Raw genomic sequence first — 18455 nt, 5'->3', positions numbered from 1 at the left:
TTCGAGCTCAAGCCTCAGTACTACTCTCTCGTGTCTCAGATACCTTATTATAGGTTATCACGCGAGCATCATATGGTCCATCTGGAGAGGTTCGAGGATATTATCGCTGCTATTCGTATGGATGGAGTCCCTGAGGACTACCTACTCTGCAAGCTCTTCAAATACTCACTGATTGGAGAAGCTTCACACTGGCTCAAGCAGCTACCTACAGGATCACTGACATCCTGGGCCGACATCAAAAATGGCTTCCTGCGTAATTTCTTTGATGAGGCACGCGCTGAAGACTTAAGGAACAAAATTGCCACTTTCGCGCAAAAGCCCGGTGAGACTTTTAAAGACGCGTGGATCAGATTTATGTTCTTCCGGCGAGACTGTCCACACCATGGATTCAATGAAGTACAACTGCTAAGTACTTTCTATAGAGTTATCGCCTTGAGGTGTCAGATGGCTCTTGATACTGCCTCTGACTTATTGAGAACCTAGCCAACAGCAGCAGCACCAAGAACACTGACTCTGGCAAGAAGAAATCGGTTGCAGCCATCGGGGAAGACCAGATGAATGAAGTCAGAGCCAAGATAGATGCTTTACATGCATTTCTGGGGCAGCCAGTCTGCTCAACTGAAGAAGGAGAGGCTAGAAAATGATACAGAAGAAGGTGTGAACTACATTGGAGGTACTGGATTTCAGAGATATGGAAACCAGAGTGGAAACAGAAACTTTTTTGGCAGTGGTCAGAAGAGTAACTACAACCAGAGTTCACAGTATCAGAAACCCTTCACCAACACCAGGAACTACGGCAACTCAGCTTACCAAAACCCACCACCACCCACCCAGGAGAGTAAGTTTGATGCCATGATTGATAGAGTTCTAGAAGGACAGCAGAAGCGTACAGTAGACTTCAATGGGAAGATTGACTCTGTCTTCAACAATCTGACCACAAGGATAGACACCATTTGCACTCAAGTTAAGAAACTTGAGACACAAATTGTTCAGACTGAAGACCCTATCAGGAGAATTGGGACTTCTAAGGAAGTAGGAGAAAGAAGAAGGAAACACCACGTGAATGCCATTATAGATGATGATTGCTGGCAAGTGGTGAAGCATGAGAAGCTACAAGAAGGAGACTTTGAAGTGGAAAGTTCACTAAGTTTCGGAGGATCACAATGGTGTCGATCGACACCAACTAGTCCGCATCGATTGACATCAACGATGTCATTTCCGGATACGCCTGCAGATTGCAACACGGTTAGGATCTTGACACATGCTGAATTCACGGCTTCGCATCCTCACCCACCCACCCACACCTACGAAGATATCGACCGACGAGACGAGCCACTCATCGATCGACACAAAGATGAGACACATATCGATTGACCCTTTACTCCACCTATCGATCGACACGCACCTCTCACATACCGAGTGCAACTACCATCGATTGACAGCAACCAAATTAATGCACTCCGACCCACACCGAAACCACAAGCTAACCCTGCAGAGACTACTAGTAACCCTTCAGATACTACACCTACATCAGAGGGAACTGAAGGAAGAAGGCTAAGGAGTAGAAAGGAGAAAATTCCTAAGAACCTTAAGAGGGAAGCTAATGAGAAGGAGATTGATGGTTTCACTAAGAGAGTTATCAGAATCCCACTAGAGAAACCCTTTGAGGAGGTTTACTTCACAAGTACATTGTGGATGTTCTTTAGAGAAATAAGGGAGACTGAAAATGACATTAGAAGAAGATTTGACAATGTCAGAGAAGATATGAGTAAAAGGATTACTTTGAAGAAGAAGAAGAGTGATCCCAGGAAGTTTGAAATACCATGTGTAGTACAAGAGATTGAATTTCCTCATGCACTATGTGACATTGGTTCATCAGTCAGCATCTTACCAAAGGTCATGGCAGACCATCTGGGTTTGCAAGTAGAACCTTCACCAGAGATCTTTATATTTGTGTATTACACTCAGAAAAATTATGGAGGCTTGATCAGAGACCTGGAAGTACATATTGGTAATGCTATTGTCCCTGTGGATTTTCATGTCCTAGACATCAAGTTAAATTGGAACTCTTCCCTCTTACTTGGAAGAGCATTTATGGCTACAGTAGGAGCTATATGTGACATGAATACCAACAGGATGTGCTTGACTATGATAGATCCAGATATCCACTACGATCCTGTCAAACTTGGCAAACCACCAGCCAAAACCGTAGTAAAAGAAGATGATCTTGGTATCATTGCAGTTTGTCATTGTGAAGTCGAGTACGAGACATAGTACTCGGGATCGATCGACAACACCTTAACATCATCGATCGACACCAGCAAGTCAGAGGAGATCGACACCAAACATGGATTATCGATCGACAGAAGCCCACCAGATGATGAACTCAATCTACCAGATCATTGCTACCCGAATTTCGCCATACCATCCAGCAGAAAAGAAGATGATTACTCAGTAAGGAGTTGGGCAGATAGCGGATTTCATGAGAGTTTTGCAGTAGATATAGCCAGAACTTCCCACAGTGAAGAATATGATGAAAATTATTGGGAAGAGAGAGCTTGGGAAAACTACTTGGAGAATGATAGATTTGCAAATCGATTCCCAAAATCGATCGACATCCAGCGTCCACCATCGATCGATTATCTACTACATCCAGCAAAACGACATCGTCCATCGATCGACATCGCCAGCATCACATCGATCGATATTGACCCGGACGAGTTAAAGGACAAAATCGGAATTTCACCGATTAGGACAACACATGGGTATATAAGGTTAACAACACCAGCCACGTAAATTCAAACCTCAACACCTTATACCCAGCAGCTTCCAGCAATTAGGAACTTAACAATGGAGGACTGCAACACCATGAACAATCGATCCAACCATGCAGCTAGACGATCACCATCGATCGTCACCACCACTGCACCATCGATCGACGCCTTTACCAGAGCTCAATCTCGATTTCATGAACCATATGATATCAGGAATGTTTCACTAACACCTGATGAATTTGGTATTTTCAGGGACACAGATGGCTTTGCAAGAGCAATGGATGGAAGAGTTCTGCACATAACCAAAGAAGACATAGCAGACATCCTTCAAGTTGCCAATGGACCAGAGAACCTGTTCACACAGCAACGTGGCCATCCATACATCTTAGCTCACATCCAGGACAACCACCACGTCACCATGGGAGAGGATACAGTTCCTCAAAGCGTCGGTTAACCTAGGGGTTCACCATCGATCGACGGCGGGTATCCCAGATTGATCGACAGAGCAAGAGTCAGATCACCCGACAGACGTATTGAGCTTGGACGACGTGCCTTTAACACCGATGGATCCAGAAGATTCAGATGGGAAGCAAAGGATGAATTTGGTGTCCACAGAGATGAGTTTGGACATGCAAGGGGAGTTGATGGTGAAATCATCCCTATTACCAAGTAACACATAAGGAGAATTCTGGAAAGAGCATCCCTTTTCCACAAAGGTGGCTTACGCCTTCCAGAACACACACACCCTTACCATGCATACAGACCACCACCAGTACCCTACAGTAGAGAGGAGATAGATGACATGGTGACTGATGTATGGAGAGCTCAGGCACACTTTAAGGCAGATTTTCGCACATTGGTGGAAGATACTTTCCAGCCTTTGGATATCAGCTACAAGGAATTCCAAAGTGATATGGCTGAGATAAGAATGGAGATTGGGAACATATTAACCATGCTTGAGAAGGAAGCTACGCCACCTGTATCGATCGACACAGTACCTGTACCATCGATCTACATCGGCAAGACTACATCTAAGGATCGACCAGAATGTTCATCTCCTAAAAGAGATGAATGGGAGGTTGCTTACATCAATACACGGATTGGAGACGTCTACAACCCTCTCAACAACAATGTCGAATGGTTAAGCAAGAGGATCGATCTTCTACAGAAAGATTTAGCATCAATTCGCAAGAAAGATCAGACTCAGAATGCTACTTTCCCGTCGATCGACACACAGTCTTCACCATCGATGGACACAAGGTTCGCAGCAATGGAGGATAGGATGACATCATACGAGGAAAAGCACGATCACTTCAGTTTACATATCATGCGATACCTGGATACTCTGTCACAATAGTTGAACGAGTTGCAACAAGACATCGGCATAGTTCAAGATCATATTGGTCTTAGTGACAGAAACGCGACATCGAGCCACCACCAGCGAAGAGAGCTTGCACAGCAGCAGAAGTTGATCAGATCAAACATGAGCTATACGAAGCTATGAATGCTATGGAGAGGAGACTAAACGGGAACTGTGATGACATTAACGCCACTGTCAACGAAAGAGTGACCAACCTTTGCAGAGTTACTGGTCTATTGAAGAATGAAATACTCAATATGCAGAAAATTCTTGAATACCAAGGACAACCATCAGAATCGATCGACACAGTTGACACTGGATCGACCGACATAACGCCCAGCGAAACGACCGACGCACAAGTTGTAGCATCGCTCGACACCGAGTCCTTGGCAGACCAAGATCAGCAGATTCATGACCAGCCCGACACAGCACAAAATGAAGAACTGTCAGAGCATTCAACATTTGATTTCTATCAACATCAGTTCGACATGGAAGATTTAGACAGAAGGTTGCAAGTCATCAAAGCAGATTTAGCAAAGATACATCCTAGATGGACAAGATCAGATGATGCCACAAGAAGATTCACTGCTACTGAGTCCAAAGAAGAGGGAAATGTTTGCCCACCAGCAAACAACAACCCCCACTGCACCCCATGAGTCACACACCCACCAAAGTCAAGCTAAATGACTATAACAAAGCGCTGAGTGGGAGGCAACCTACTATTATGTTTTATTTCCTTTTTAAGTTATTTTTACATTTTTACTTTTATTTTTTGGATTTGTTTTTGCAGTTTTTAAAGATCCAAGTAGAATGATGATTCCATCGACCGACACGTACCATTCACATCGCTCGACACCACACGACCATCACTAACGATCGACGTACACCCCTACGAATCGATCGACTCCATGTCGGTCAGATTTAGTCGTTCTATCTTGTTATATTTATTATTACTTATTTATTTACCTCACTCCTGTTGTGTTACACTGGGACAGTGTAATTTAAGTCTGGGGGGGGGGAGAGTTTACTAATATGTGTTTTTATTTTGGTTTTTATTTAAAATGTTTTTCAAAATTACTTTTCACATAAGTATTAAATAGGAACATTGATATAGATTTATATTTGATTGTCTGACCACTCTTTAGCACCATTCTAGATTTACTGATTACAGATAGTACTAAAGATGCTAAAGTGGATAAACCTATCACCTATTTACACTAGCTGAGATTGTTTGAAGGAACCAAAGCTGACCTCCAACACTAATACTGACTTTATTTGCTTGTCTTGGGGCTTGGAAATCACTGGATCGGAATCCTCTTACAGGTCTGGAAGGTAAAAAAAAGTTTGTGTGTTTCTGGTTCCCTTCATTCTCTCTCTTCGGCATCTCAAAGATCGAAGTTTTATGTTATAAAGGATTGAAATGATTTCTTGAGAACCAGAGGAGTAGGAGTGTCTCCTGCGACCCTAGTATTCTAAATCTCAAGGATGATCACACATTGTGGAAACGAGGGATAGGTAAATTACCAGAGACCCCATTATTCGCTACACTTTGTCAAAAATGTATGAGTTACAAATGCAAAGGTCAATGAGATGGACTAGATGACCGTTGTGGCATCGAAACCTATTGAAATTAAAACTAATAAGAGATTCAGAGAAGAGAGATGAGGGGAGAAAGGGATCAGAGAAGACTACATGTGTGTTCAGATACTTGTTTGAGTTGAATCCATGTGTCCTTTGATCGATACTCCCAAGGTAAAGCCTGCACTTTTATTTTATGTTAAGAAATGAGGGGAATGTCAGATAAGATTTGCTAAGTTGTTGACTATATGAATTTGGTTGCTAAGCTAGGATAAGGAATAATGAACTTCTGTGATAAGGAATAATGAACTTCAATATTTTGAATCTTTGAGTTCCTACTGTTTTCAAACCTTTCCCAAAGACTACTGTTTTTGCTTGAGGACAAGCAAAGGAGTAAGTCTGGGGGAGTTGATATACCATGGATTTCACCCGTTTTCTACCATGGTATACTACTATTTTATTATATAACTAATGAGTTTTCTAGCCTGTTCGGTATGTTTTCAGGTTCAGGAGCGTTTCATGATAAAGTGATGTTTTGGAGAATTTTGGAGTACAAGAGATGATACACCTGAGTTGACCATTCAAGACCAAGTCGGAAGTCAACATTGTGATAAGAATCGATCGATACTCATGCAGAGTTGTCGATCGATGTAGCTGAGAAGACCCACGTACTAGAAGATTATAATCGATCGAAACACATCTTGTGTTGTCGATCGATATCGAGGACGAAATGGTTTAGCCGACTACTTCACCAAGACTTCACCAAATTACGAGATTGACCCTGACTAGTTTTTAACCTAATGGAAATGCTTAAATATTCATGCTAAGTGTTTTTGACGGTAAGCTTTGAAGAGTCTAAGAAAAGCAAGTCTTGAAAGACAAAGCAGAGAGTGTGAGAGAGAGACTAGAGTTTTACATGTTTTGAGAGATTGGAGAGATTTATGAACTCCATTTGTTATTCTACTTTCATCTATCTATGCAATTCTTTCATCTATCTATTGTTATGAATTGCTTAGCTATGTCTGAGTAGTTTACTTGTTAGATCTAGGGTTTAAATAGGTTTGTGGGATTAGCCCCAAACTATAATTGCTAAGTTGTGATATTCATCAAATAGATTGCACCCTAAGCTTGTTCTAGAGTAGCTAACTAGAATATAGATCACTAGGATCTTTGATATCTTGAATTATCTGTTTGAACTAGTATCTCCTTGGAGAAGAGCTAACCGCCCTCCTTGAGATCTAGTGTTCATTATCGGCTTGCGCCTAGGCATATCTAGAAGCCGTCGATCGATATCCCGACAGGTGAATCGATCACCGAGCGAAAGGTGTATCGCTCGATATCTCTAAAGGATATCGATCGACTTTTTTTCTGTGTCAACATACGACAATTGAGGCCAGAGATCTAGATTATTTAACCAGTGATTCATCACTGAGAGTTAAGCGACTGAGTTCTATAGTATCATGCAAGCAATTTGTTAGGCATTTATAGATATTATAATCTCCATTCCTGAATAAAAGCCCTAAGTCTAGCACTCTTCATTTCATTGAAACACCCATCATATTGTTAGTTAGAGCAACTACCTTGCTCATTTTAGGAATTGTTATTTACATTTTCATCATTAAAACCAACTTCACCTAGGATTGATTAATTAATTAGATTTAATTGGTTCCCTAGCTTCTCGTGATTCGATCCCTAAGTACTACAGCTGTACCTCTTATTTGAGAGAGTAAGCTATACTGGATAATTTGAGCACTATCAAAAACTCTTCGGCTGATCTCGTCCTTTTGCATGGTCGACGGGCTGGATTGCCGTCAGATTGATATATTATTTGACCATACCTTCTCGTTTCTTGTTGGACCTTTCTTTCTTTGGGCTGAAGCATGTTCATAAACATATTTTCATAAATCGTCAAGCCCATCTCGTTTAAAACTCAAGCCCAAAAGCCAAACTTTCTTGATTTGTTTCTTCGGGTACCCGTTCGGGTTCGGATCGGGTATTTCGGATTTTTGGGTATTTCGGTATAGGGATATAAAACCCGTTCGGGTATTTCTGTACTTCGGGTCGGGTTCGGGTATTTTTAGTTCGGGTTCGGTTATTTTGGATCGGGTTCGGATATTTAAATTTTAGAAGAAATAAAAATAAAATTTTCAATTTTTAAAAGTTTCTTGTATTTAAAAATATAGATTTCACTTAACTGATTTTTCTATTTTTTTATAGATTGAGTGATTAATAGATTTGGATATAACATTTCAAAAATAAAAATATTAATTTGGCTATTGTTTTTAAACTTTGGATGTAACTTTTGTTAATACATGAAATAAAAAATTTGACATGCATTTTAAATGAATATCAAATTATTTTTTTCATAATTATATATATATATATATATATATATATATATATATATATATATATATATATATATATATATATATATATATACTATATTTTCTTAAAGTATGTGTAACATCAATTTAAATATTTTAAATAAAATGAGCGATGTAAACTAGAAAAAATAAAGGTAAATATACATATGTTCGGTTATCTTCGGATATCCATTCGGGTTCGGGTATTACTCGTTCGGGTTCGGATATCCAATCTCTCCTAACTTAATATCCATTCGGGTATTTTGCTACTTCGGTTCGGATTTCGGTTCGGGTTTTTCGGATCGGGTTCGGGTGCCACTTCGGATATCGGGTAAACTGCCCACCCCTATGATAAAGGGCACATCAGAGCCCGAATTTTCGAAAGTCCTTACAAACAAAGACTCCGAATTTTTGAAACTCTTCGCAAACAAACAATGGATCCATCATCCACCAAAACAATTATCACATCTAGAAAATTATCACCCGAAGACAATTCGCGGTATAACTACGCTATCCAAAAGCCTGTAACTCTTTTATGGCATAAGAAAAATCCATTCACCGCACTGCGAGACGTCGCTTCATGCCCGAATAATTTTTTCTCAGACAAAACTTTTAAAACGCCTACAAAACGGCATCATGTCGTTGTTGCTGATCACAACAAACGAACTCTAACGTCCTAAACAGACAAGCCACCTGAGGGTAGGCTCTCTTACATCCGACAAGGATAACATAGCGTGCTATACAAGAAAACCGTAATTTCGTCTAAGCGCTTCGTAAAGGAAGTAGCTTCGATTCGTACCCAGACAAATCATATAAGCCGATAACACTTTGCTGATTTTAAAACGGTACGAGTCAGGTTAAAATCGCAAACAGACAAAACGAAAGCCGATTTGTCATCGCAAAGCCTCAGTCCGACAGTAAACCTAGGTCTTGCCCTAAACCCAGCCTTGCTGGTACTTAACATCTCATAGGCATAGTATCGATGCCCGATACGAGATCCCAAAATTTGTCTCTTCACATCAGTCTGTCCGTTCTACGAACCTTCGCGTAAATTCATAAACCGCGAAAAATCTCGCTTTGTACACTCGATGGATACGGTGATCATCTGAGAGGCAGGAATGAGACGACAACTCATACCCCGTCCCTCAAACTTCGATATACAGAAGTTCTCATAAATACACAAATCTAAATTTCATTAATTAAAAACCGCAATGCGGTAGGGATTCGAAGCCACAAGTGGCCAGTCCTGAAAATAAAAACACGGCCTTTAAAGGCCGGAACAAACTCAAACTCAGAAAATACTTGAACCAAAGACCATAACCTTAAACCTAGACGTCTCCTTCACCTGCCTCGCTCGGGGCCGCGTCATCGCCGTCCTCTCCAGTTGCCAAACCGGGCTTCTCGGGATCCTCTGCAGATCGCTCCATATCGCACTTGGATCGCAGATCGGACAGCAGAAGCTCGAAGTCCCTATCCACGGATCCTAACTTGGCCCTACGGGCCGATAAGCTATCCTCCTCGGACTGAAGAGACAAAGAAGGGTCGTCTTTGAGCGCACGGACAACCTCCATCCCGCCATCGATGCTTGCCGAGATCAGATCCCTGCGGTAAACGAGCTCTAAGGAGCTCAGGATCTCAGCGAAGCCCGTTAAACGGGACTGGAACCCGGCACGCTAAGCACCATGGCATCATCAGTACTTCGACGCATCAAGTCCTCGCTGGTCTTGATCTGACGCTGAAGTCGACGAACCTCCGAAGCCTTAGCCTTCCTGGTATTCTTCTCCTTGATCAAAGCACTCGCTGTTTTCCCAAGATCTCTCTCGAGCTCGCCAACCTGCCCCTCAAGCCTAGACACCTTAGCAGTGCAGGAATCCGCCAGCGCCGTCATTGTACCCTGGATCTCGGATATATGGCCCTGCGCTTCTCCGAGCTCCCTGGCAAGACGAGCGGTTTCGGTGATGCAGTCTCCAATCATCCCGTCGATCAGAGATATGAACTGCGGAGGGAAAAGTCGTGTTAACAAGCATAAAACCGAAACGGAAGGATAAGTTAAAATCTAGACAACGTACCTTTCCGCGGAGCACAGGTGCAATACGTAATCCCTCCGGCAACGAAGGACCTCCTTCGGCAGGCGCCGCACACTTCCTCTTCCGAGACCAAGCAGAAGCAACTGGAGCAGCACTAGCTGCACGCAATGCCAAAACGATCTTCCTCTTTACTGGAGGTACTGGCTCGATAGCCTCCTCCTTGTCATCGACGATGATCGGAACTGACAACGACCCTGAGGCCTAGGGCGGAACTCCTAGAGATTACATCTCAGAATGCTCTCCGACCTCAGGAAGGATTGGGACCTCGGAACCGGAAGCTGGGGCGTCCACTGCGGCAGGAGAGGGTGGGTTCTCTTCGATGGCACGGATGATTTCCTTTTCGGCCTTGCGACGAGCCATCTTCTCACGTGACAAAAGGAAGCCGGCGACGCAAGTAGGCTCGGGAGTAGGCTCGACGACCGGAGTCAGCAGAGCTTCAGCCATCTCAACATCTGAGTTCTTCTTGCCATCTTGAGAGGAAGACATCTTGAGAGAGAATTTGGGAGAAAGAAAAGTGAAGAGGTGTGAAAGAAGTGAAGGAGACATCTTTGGAGGGAGTATATAAGGAGTTCAAGGTGAGAGGCATAGGGAGAGACATCTTTCAGAGCAAACTTAGCATTTAGAGCATTTTAGGCAACTTTCCGTTTTTGTTATTTGAGCTGCGACTCAATTAGGTTTAGCCACCTTCGGGTATTAGACTAGGGATCTCACCGACAGCTCTCGTAGCCGAAGCACGTTACCTTGTTGTTGTTACGCTCAAACACGGATTCGGAATAAAACCCTTTCTTGCACTCTTTTTACGATTTTTACTTTATTTCTCGTTTATTGTCTTGTTCTGATTGCTTGACGTGTGGTTTCTCAGAAATCCGGAACCTCTGGGAAATTAGGGTTTTCCTAGTTTCCTTATTTATACGAAATATTGACGGTGCGAATTTCGGTTCCCACAGATCTCCAAATCAGGAAATTCCTATGGACAAACGTGATCACACGCTTCGGAACCCCTCACGAAATTGTCACCGAAAACGGACCCCAGTTCACATGCTGCAACTTCAGAAAGTTTTTGATATACCCTGATTTTGACCCGATTTTACCCATGGTATATAAGTGTTTTAGATACTATTTACTACAATATAGAGTCTATTTAGAGTATTTACATATTCAGGGGCGTTTGAGAGGAAAGTGGTGATTTTGGTGTCTTTTGGAGCCTTTTGGTGCAGAACTGCACAGACGTGTCAAATGTTTAGCTATGGATGGAGACCTTCCCACGGTGCGATTGATCTTTGAGTTAGTTTTCCAATGCCACCGGTTTGAGGTCCATCAAACGGTTAGATAGGAAGTTATGCCCGTTTTACTGAAGAGTGGTTAGTCTGCCTCGCAAGAGGAAGCTGTCGGGAAGAGGAATGCATATCGATCGATGCTGCACACTGCATATCGGTCGATATGGAAGCCAGAATGCGGGCTGATTATGTTTAATGACCGACTGAAGCCCAGAAGCAACCACAATTACCAATATGCACCTGGACGACCAGAAATCCTATTTATGTGTTTTCTAAGCTATTGTTGACGGCTACCCTCTTTTTGCTTCATTATTCTATTGTTCTTGGTTAGGAGAGAAGGGAAGAACTCCTTCAGATTCCTCCTGGAACTCCATTGGTTTTGGTTTTATATTTTTATGCAATTTCATATCTATTCATCTATGAGTTTTGTGACAAACTTCATGTCTGAATAGATCCACCTGTTAGGTTTAGGGTTCAGATAGGTTATGTGGGATTAGCCCCAAATATGAATCTCTGAGCATGTCATATTCATCTTAGAAGATCATGCATAATGCTTGTGTATGAGTAGATAACCTACACATGAATAAAAAAATACAAATCCTTGGATCTATCTTCTCTGAGCCAGCAATTCACTTGGAACAAGCGACAGCTGAATGGGTGATTGCTTGGTGAACTGTATTCAACCTACACGCATAAAGCTTACTAGTAGCGCATCGACTGATGCTCCTATAGAATAATCGATCGATAGACGCGGGGTACATGACAATCGATACATGCGACAGCATATCGATCGATACATGCGACAACAAGTCGATCGATACATGCGACAGCAAGTCGATCGATGCCCTAATCTATGACTCGCCATGGGTGTGTTCATCGGTTCTAGTGATTAGATTGTCACAACGATAGTTGGGCTATTGTTTAGTTGGCTTCTTTAATATCATGCAAGCATCTCATATAGGCATTCATACCTTTATAATCCTGATAACCTGAATAGAAATCCTAGATCTAGCAACCATCCTTCCATCAAACAACTCCCTGCCTTGTTGAATAATTGTCTTGTTCAACTTGTTTACTGCTTATTTACTGCTTATTTATTTATTTACTGTTTTCATAATCTGTTAGCCTAGCTTAATCATATAACTTTAGATCTAGTGTATGCCCTAGCTCCCTGTGGATTCGATCCCTAAGTACTACAATTGACCTCTTTTGATGAGAGTAAAAATCACTCCTTAGGGTAATTTGAGTGATATCAGTTTTGCAAGGACTAGAATCTCAAGCTCTCCTTCTCAGCACCACGACATCCTCAATCGAACGGGCAAGAAGAGTCCACTAATAAGACAGTATTAAACATGCTCAAGAAGCGCATAGAAAACACCCATGGGCGATGGGCAGAAGGGCTACATGGAATACTCTGGACCTAACGGACTACGCCGAAAACGGCCACCCAATAGACTCCTTTCTCACTCGTCTAGGGTACGGAATCTGTGATACCCACAGAGGTACATGTCAAGACCACGGTCTCCGAATTCCTCTCCCAAGAGGAGAACGACGAGCTGATGTCCCTGAGCCTGGACCTACTCGATGAAAAGAGAGAGACGGTCCACCTTAGAAACGCGTCCTATCAAATGAAAGTAGCCAGGAGCTATAACAAAAAGGTCAGATCCAAGACCTTCTAGATAAGAGACTGGGTCCTAAGGCGAGTCTATGACCATACCAGGGACAAATTAGCAGGAAAACTCTCCCCCGGATGGGAGGGTCCTTACAAGGTAATTGACGTGCAGGGGGCAGGAGCCTATAAGCTGCAAGACAGTATCGGCAAGGTTCAACCTAACTGCTGGAACGCCCTGCATCTCAAATTCTATCACTTCTAAAGTAAGATCTCCGGATCAAGCTTTCTACTATTATACTACTAATAATATATATTTAAGTACACTGGTTTCCTACTCATATGTATGCTATAACGTCTCCGGAATAAGCTTATAAAATGTATTATTAGCTACGGCTAAAGGAGTTACAGGAACTCCACTGTACTTAAAGGGGCATACTAGCTGGATCAGGCCCCAAGGGACCTCCAATCCTGGCGAACCCTATGTCTTTGTGATATTATTCACATGACAATATTGGATGTATGGCATACAAGGAACGGGTCTGATTAACTCTATTAGGCTGTCTACACCTCCGTCCCAGTGTAAAGGCCACGAGCCAGAAACTTACGTCGGGACCACACGTACTAGTGCCACCAAACCTTGCATTAAGACGTCACGAGCTACATAAAATGCAGGGGAGCATGACGTACAATTGCAAAGTACTGTAATCAGATGTTGACGGCTGATATGCAGGGAGCAAACAGTGCGAAAACCCGGGAGTACCTCTATTTATAAATGCTTATTCAGACGTGGAAAGTAGTGCGTCTAGCGTGACGTCACCTCGAGAGGTAGGCCCACGCCAGTGCCATTAAGCTTGAGAGTGGCCTTTCTACAGAAAGGTAGAGTGCATCATTACATGATCTCGAGAGTGACATATACCTCCGGGTGGTAGAGTACGAATCCTTAATTCGAGATCAGTAGTGGCCCACCCATGGGGGTGCAGAATACGATCTCGATGAAAACAACCTCCGGGTTTATAAACAGCCTCCGGGTCTATAAAGAGCCTCTGGGTTCAAAACGGCCTTTGGGTCTATAAAGAGCCTTCGGGTTCGAAACGGCCTCCGGGTCTATAAAGAGCCTCCGAGTTCAAAAAAATAAACCTACAGGTTTATCAAAGACTTCCGAGTCTGATTAACGACCTCTGGGTCTAATAAGAACCTCATGGTTCAAAAAAGAACCTCTAGGTTCAAGGTCCTCCAGGTCCAACTGCCAACCTTCGGGTTTACTAAGGACCTCTGGGTTCAAGGTATCAACCTCCGGGTTCGAGGTATCAGCCGAGTTTAATCAGAGTCTCCGGACTCAAAGATTAAACCTCAGTACTCAAGGACCTCAGGGTTCAATGAATAAACCTCCGAGTTTAGTAAACGGCATTCGGGCCTAGGTAAGGGACTTCAAGGTTCAAGGCCCTAAGAACCTTAGGGTTCAACGGTTCAGAAACCTCCGGGTTCAACCAAGCTAGAACTTCAGGGTTCTGAGCAAGGATCTTGCGTTCCAAAAACTTAAAACCCAGGTTTACTAACATTGGCCCTACTTCATCCGAAATCTACATCTATAAAAGGGGAGCCCAAACCCTAGAACAAGAGATTGACATTCAGAGGCTAAGAAATTAAAGTTTAGGCGACCAGAACTAGGGTTTATACACCAAACATTGTAGTCCCGAATCATATACTCAATAATACATCTCTTTTAGCCTCGATTTCTTATTCTTGATTCAAGTCTTCTAGTGTTCTGTAATACTAAAACGATTCTACAAAAAATACCAAAAATACAAGAAGAACTACCTTGTTCGACCGGCTTTACTTTATTTACTGCATATTAAATAATTAGCCTAGCTTAATTGCGATTGAGTTAGTTTATTGTGTGTCCATATTCTCTGTAGATTCGATTTCTACGTACTACAATTGAATTTCTTATTTAAAAGAATAAAAATCATTTTTAGGATAATTTGATTGATACGAGGTTGTTAAAAAGTTTCTTACAAAAATTATTTAAAACAACTGTTAAGTGACAGTGAAAAAAAGAAGTGCGATGATTTACGAGAGATTGAGAAGCCTATGAGGCCTAAATTAAAAAAACAAATAGCAAGATTTACCTCTATGCCAAAGGTACCAAAGATATATAATCATGATTCCGACGTGTTTTGATTGAATCAAGTCGCATAATATCATGAAAACCAGTATTTATATAATATTTATAACATACGAAGAACAAACACATTTGGAAAATAGATAAAATTAAAGCTTAATTAATGAATATAATCTTGGAATATAAAAAGCATAATTAATTAATGCAAATTCAATATCTAATATTTAGGAAGAGAACATTCCTTGGGGAGCTTGTTATGGAACCTTGCATAATCTTGGCAATAATCATAAATCAAATGGTACTTGCTCACCCATTTAAACCATCTCTTTTGCACTCTTGTCAAAGAACTGAACTCATTTTTGTTCCACCAATTTTCATTGCTCTCTGTTTTACACAATGTTGGGTTGCCTTTCCAAATACAAGCATCTATCTTGTAATCTCCAAAGGATGCCACAAATGGAGCCTTTGACCAATCAACTTTCTCATGCCCGCCGCTTGTAGCCCAGCTCTCACCGTTCCATAGACTCACCTTTATACTCATAGGTTGCAACCTTGGATATGCAACTCCTTTCTCTGTGTGGTTTCTGTACAGTCTTATCGGAATTTGATCCACCATAAACCTGAAACCACCCCCAAAACATCATTTACGGATCTTCTTAAAGTACGTAGTTAAATTGATTTTGGCTAAAAAATGTTACACAATTTGGTGAACGTTCCACAAGATGGAGTAGGTGTGAAAATCCTTGGTTGGGTCAAACCAGAGATGGATCCTTTCTTCACGATTGTCAACTCCATCGGCATAGACATTTGTCTGAAGAATATAAGCCTGCCCGTTCACGTTTCCCAGGAATTCAAAGTCTATCTCATCACGGTTTGTCTGGTCCGACGACATCTGATAAAATGTTTCAAATATTAATCACTAAGATTATCGTTATGAGATTAACGCTGGCGGTTTAACATTTCTATATATGCTCATGACAAACTTGTGCCTCTTCTAATATGTTCCTTTTTTTGTTTATGAAGAGAAAACCCTAAAAGTTCTTCCAAAATCTGAAAATATATTTTTGCTAAGAGTTTTCACTTCCTTGGATGAACCTCTATATTCACCCACCAATAAAATTTAGTTATTTGAGATTTGATATTTTTAAGAAAAATAAACCAAATAATAAAAATTTAGTTAAATAAAATTACGTTTTTAGATAAAGAAAAAATAGTAGCAATTATCAAAATAAATATATTTTTTTAATATTGATAAATCCGTCGGCAAATACTAAACCCTAAACTCTAAATACTAAATACTAAATTCTAAACCCTTGGAGAAAGCTTGAACCCTTGGACAAATCTTATACCCTAAACTGTTAATCCTAAACCCTAAAGAAACCCTAAACCCTTAATCATAAACCATAATATTAAACCCTAAATTCTAAACACGAAACCCTAAACCCTAAACTCTTAGACAAATATTAAATCTTATACCCTTAATTCTAAATTATAAACCATTTTGGAATTTAGGATTTAGAATTTAGTGTTAAGGGTCATGATTTAGGGTTTAAGGCTTAGGATTTAGTTTATGATTTAGGGTTTGGTTTAAATTTAAGTTGTTTAGGGTATAGGATTTTTCCAAAGATTCAGGCTTTCCCCAAAGGTTTAGGATTTAGTATATATAATTTAGGGTTTAGGGTTTAGTATATAGAATTTAAGGTTTAGGGTTTAGTATTTGCCTAAAGATTTATCAATATTAAAAAAAAAGTTGATAATTACTACTATTTTTTTATCTAAAACATAATTTTATTTCATTAAATCCTTATTATTTAGTTTTATTTTGTAAGAGATATCAAATCTCAAATAACTAAATCATATTGGTGGGTAAATCTAGAGGTTCATCTTATCGATCTTATCGAGTGAACCTAAATTTTGTTCTTTTGCTAATGCTCTGGACCAGGTCTACACATGAGAAGAGAGAGAGAGAGAGAGAGAGAGAGAGAGAGAGAGAGAGAGAGAGAGAGAGAGAGAGAGAGAGAGAGAGAGAGAGAGAGAGAGAGAGATTCTTACATAAAAAGCAACCACGGTTCCTTGAGAAGGTCCAGGGATTAGTTTGATCTTCATATCGATTTTCCCAAACAAGTATGTCTTGATGGAAGAAAAGGAAGCACCTACGCATGCATATGAAATGGAAATATGTTATGGATCACGGAAAAGTCAAAAAGAGTTTGTGACGATAAATGAGCATATTATGTACCAGATTCATGATCAAGCTTAAGAGTTCTTGATCGACCATCGCTGGAGGTGTTAACGTTGGTTGGAGACCATGTCACGAGGAAATCCTTATTAAAATCTCCGGATGAAACAACGTACGCTTCTGAGACCCGTAGTAGCAAACTTGAGATTAAAAAACCTAGTACAAATGATTTTGACCGCTTAATGAAAGTCATTAAATTATTAAAATGCACGAGATTGGGTTGGACGGCTGATCATGCATCAGTATATGTACACATTATATTCATGAAAAGAGGTTGAAATGGATTGTGTTCATATACAAAGAATATCTTCGAGGTGAAGCAAAGAGAACACATACTGACGTGGGAATATTTGAAGGATTTGTTTTTGAAGGAAAAAAAGGAATAACTTTGTTGTTTACTTCATTACAACTAGATAACCGTCACGCATCCTTTGCGGGCATTGTACAGATTCAAATTATAGATTAAATAATACAAAGTTTTAGAAGTAACAGATTTTATATCATAAAACCACCGTCTTTGAAATAAAGTATCAGACACAAGAAAATGCTGGTACGCAATATTTTACATGGACGAGATGGAACAAAGTAACTTCAGTATCAAGAGATAGTTATCGTGTGCATTGATACCACTCAAATTACCTTATAGAATGCTTTACTCTCTCAAATAAGAGGTTCAACTGTAGTACTTAGGGATCGAATCACGAGGAGCTAGGAAACCAATTAAATCTAATCAATTAATGAATCCTAGGTGAAGTTGGTTTTTATGATGGAAATGTAAAATGACAATCCTAAATGAGCAAGGTAGTTGCTCTAACTAACAATATGGTGGTTGTTTATAAGATAATGAAGAGTGCTAGACATAGGACTTTTATTCAGGTATTGGAGATTATAATATCTATAAATGCCTAATAAGTTGTTTGCATGATATTAAAGAACTCAGCCGCTTAACAATCAGTGATGTCTCACTGGTTAAATAACTAGGTCTCTGATCTCAACTGTCGTCTGTTGACCAGAAAAAGAGTTGATCGATATCTTTTAGA

At 40.7% G+C, this 18455-nt stretch overlaps 1 protein-coding gene across 1 annotated transcript; it reads right to left on the bottom strand.

Moving 5' to 3' along the window:
- Positions 1 to 15253: 15253 nt before the first annotated feature.
- LOC108831237 (probable xyloglucan endotransglucosylase/hydrolase protein 10) lies at positions 15254 to 17652 on the bottom strand. Its single transcript, XM_018604799.2, has 4 exons — positions 17416 to 17652; positions 17229 to 17329; positions 15875 to 16068; positions 15254 to 15796 (listed from the first exon to the last, which is right to left on the bottom strand). Exons 1-4 carry the CDS (start codon positions 17606 to 17608, stop codon positions 15394 to 15396), a joined length of 891 nt encoding a protein of 296 aa, XP_018460301.1. The 5' UTR covers positions 17609 to 17652; the 3' UTR covers positions 15254 to 15393.
- Positions 17653 to 18455: the final 803 nt, after the last annotated feature.

The sequence above is a fragment of the Raphanus sativus genome, chromosome 6 (assembly GCF_000801105.2).
Source record: "Raphanus sativus cultivar WK10039 chromosome 6, ASM80110v3, whole genome shotgun sequence".
Classification (NCBI taxonomy): domain Eukaryota; kingdom Viridiplantae; phylum Streptophyta; class Magnoliopsida; order Brassicales; family Brassicaceae; genus Raphanus; species Raphanus sativus.
Note: the sequence above shows the minus strand (reverse complement) of the source record. Positions and strands in the feature narration are given on the sequence as shown.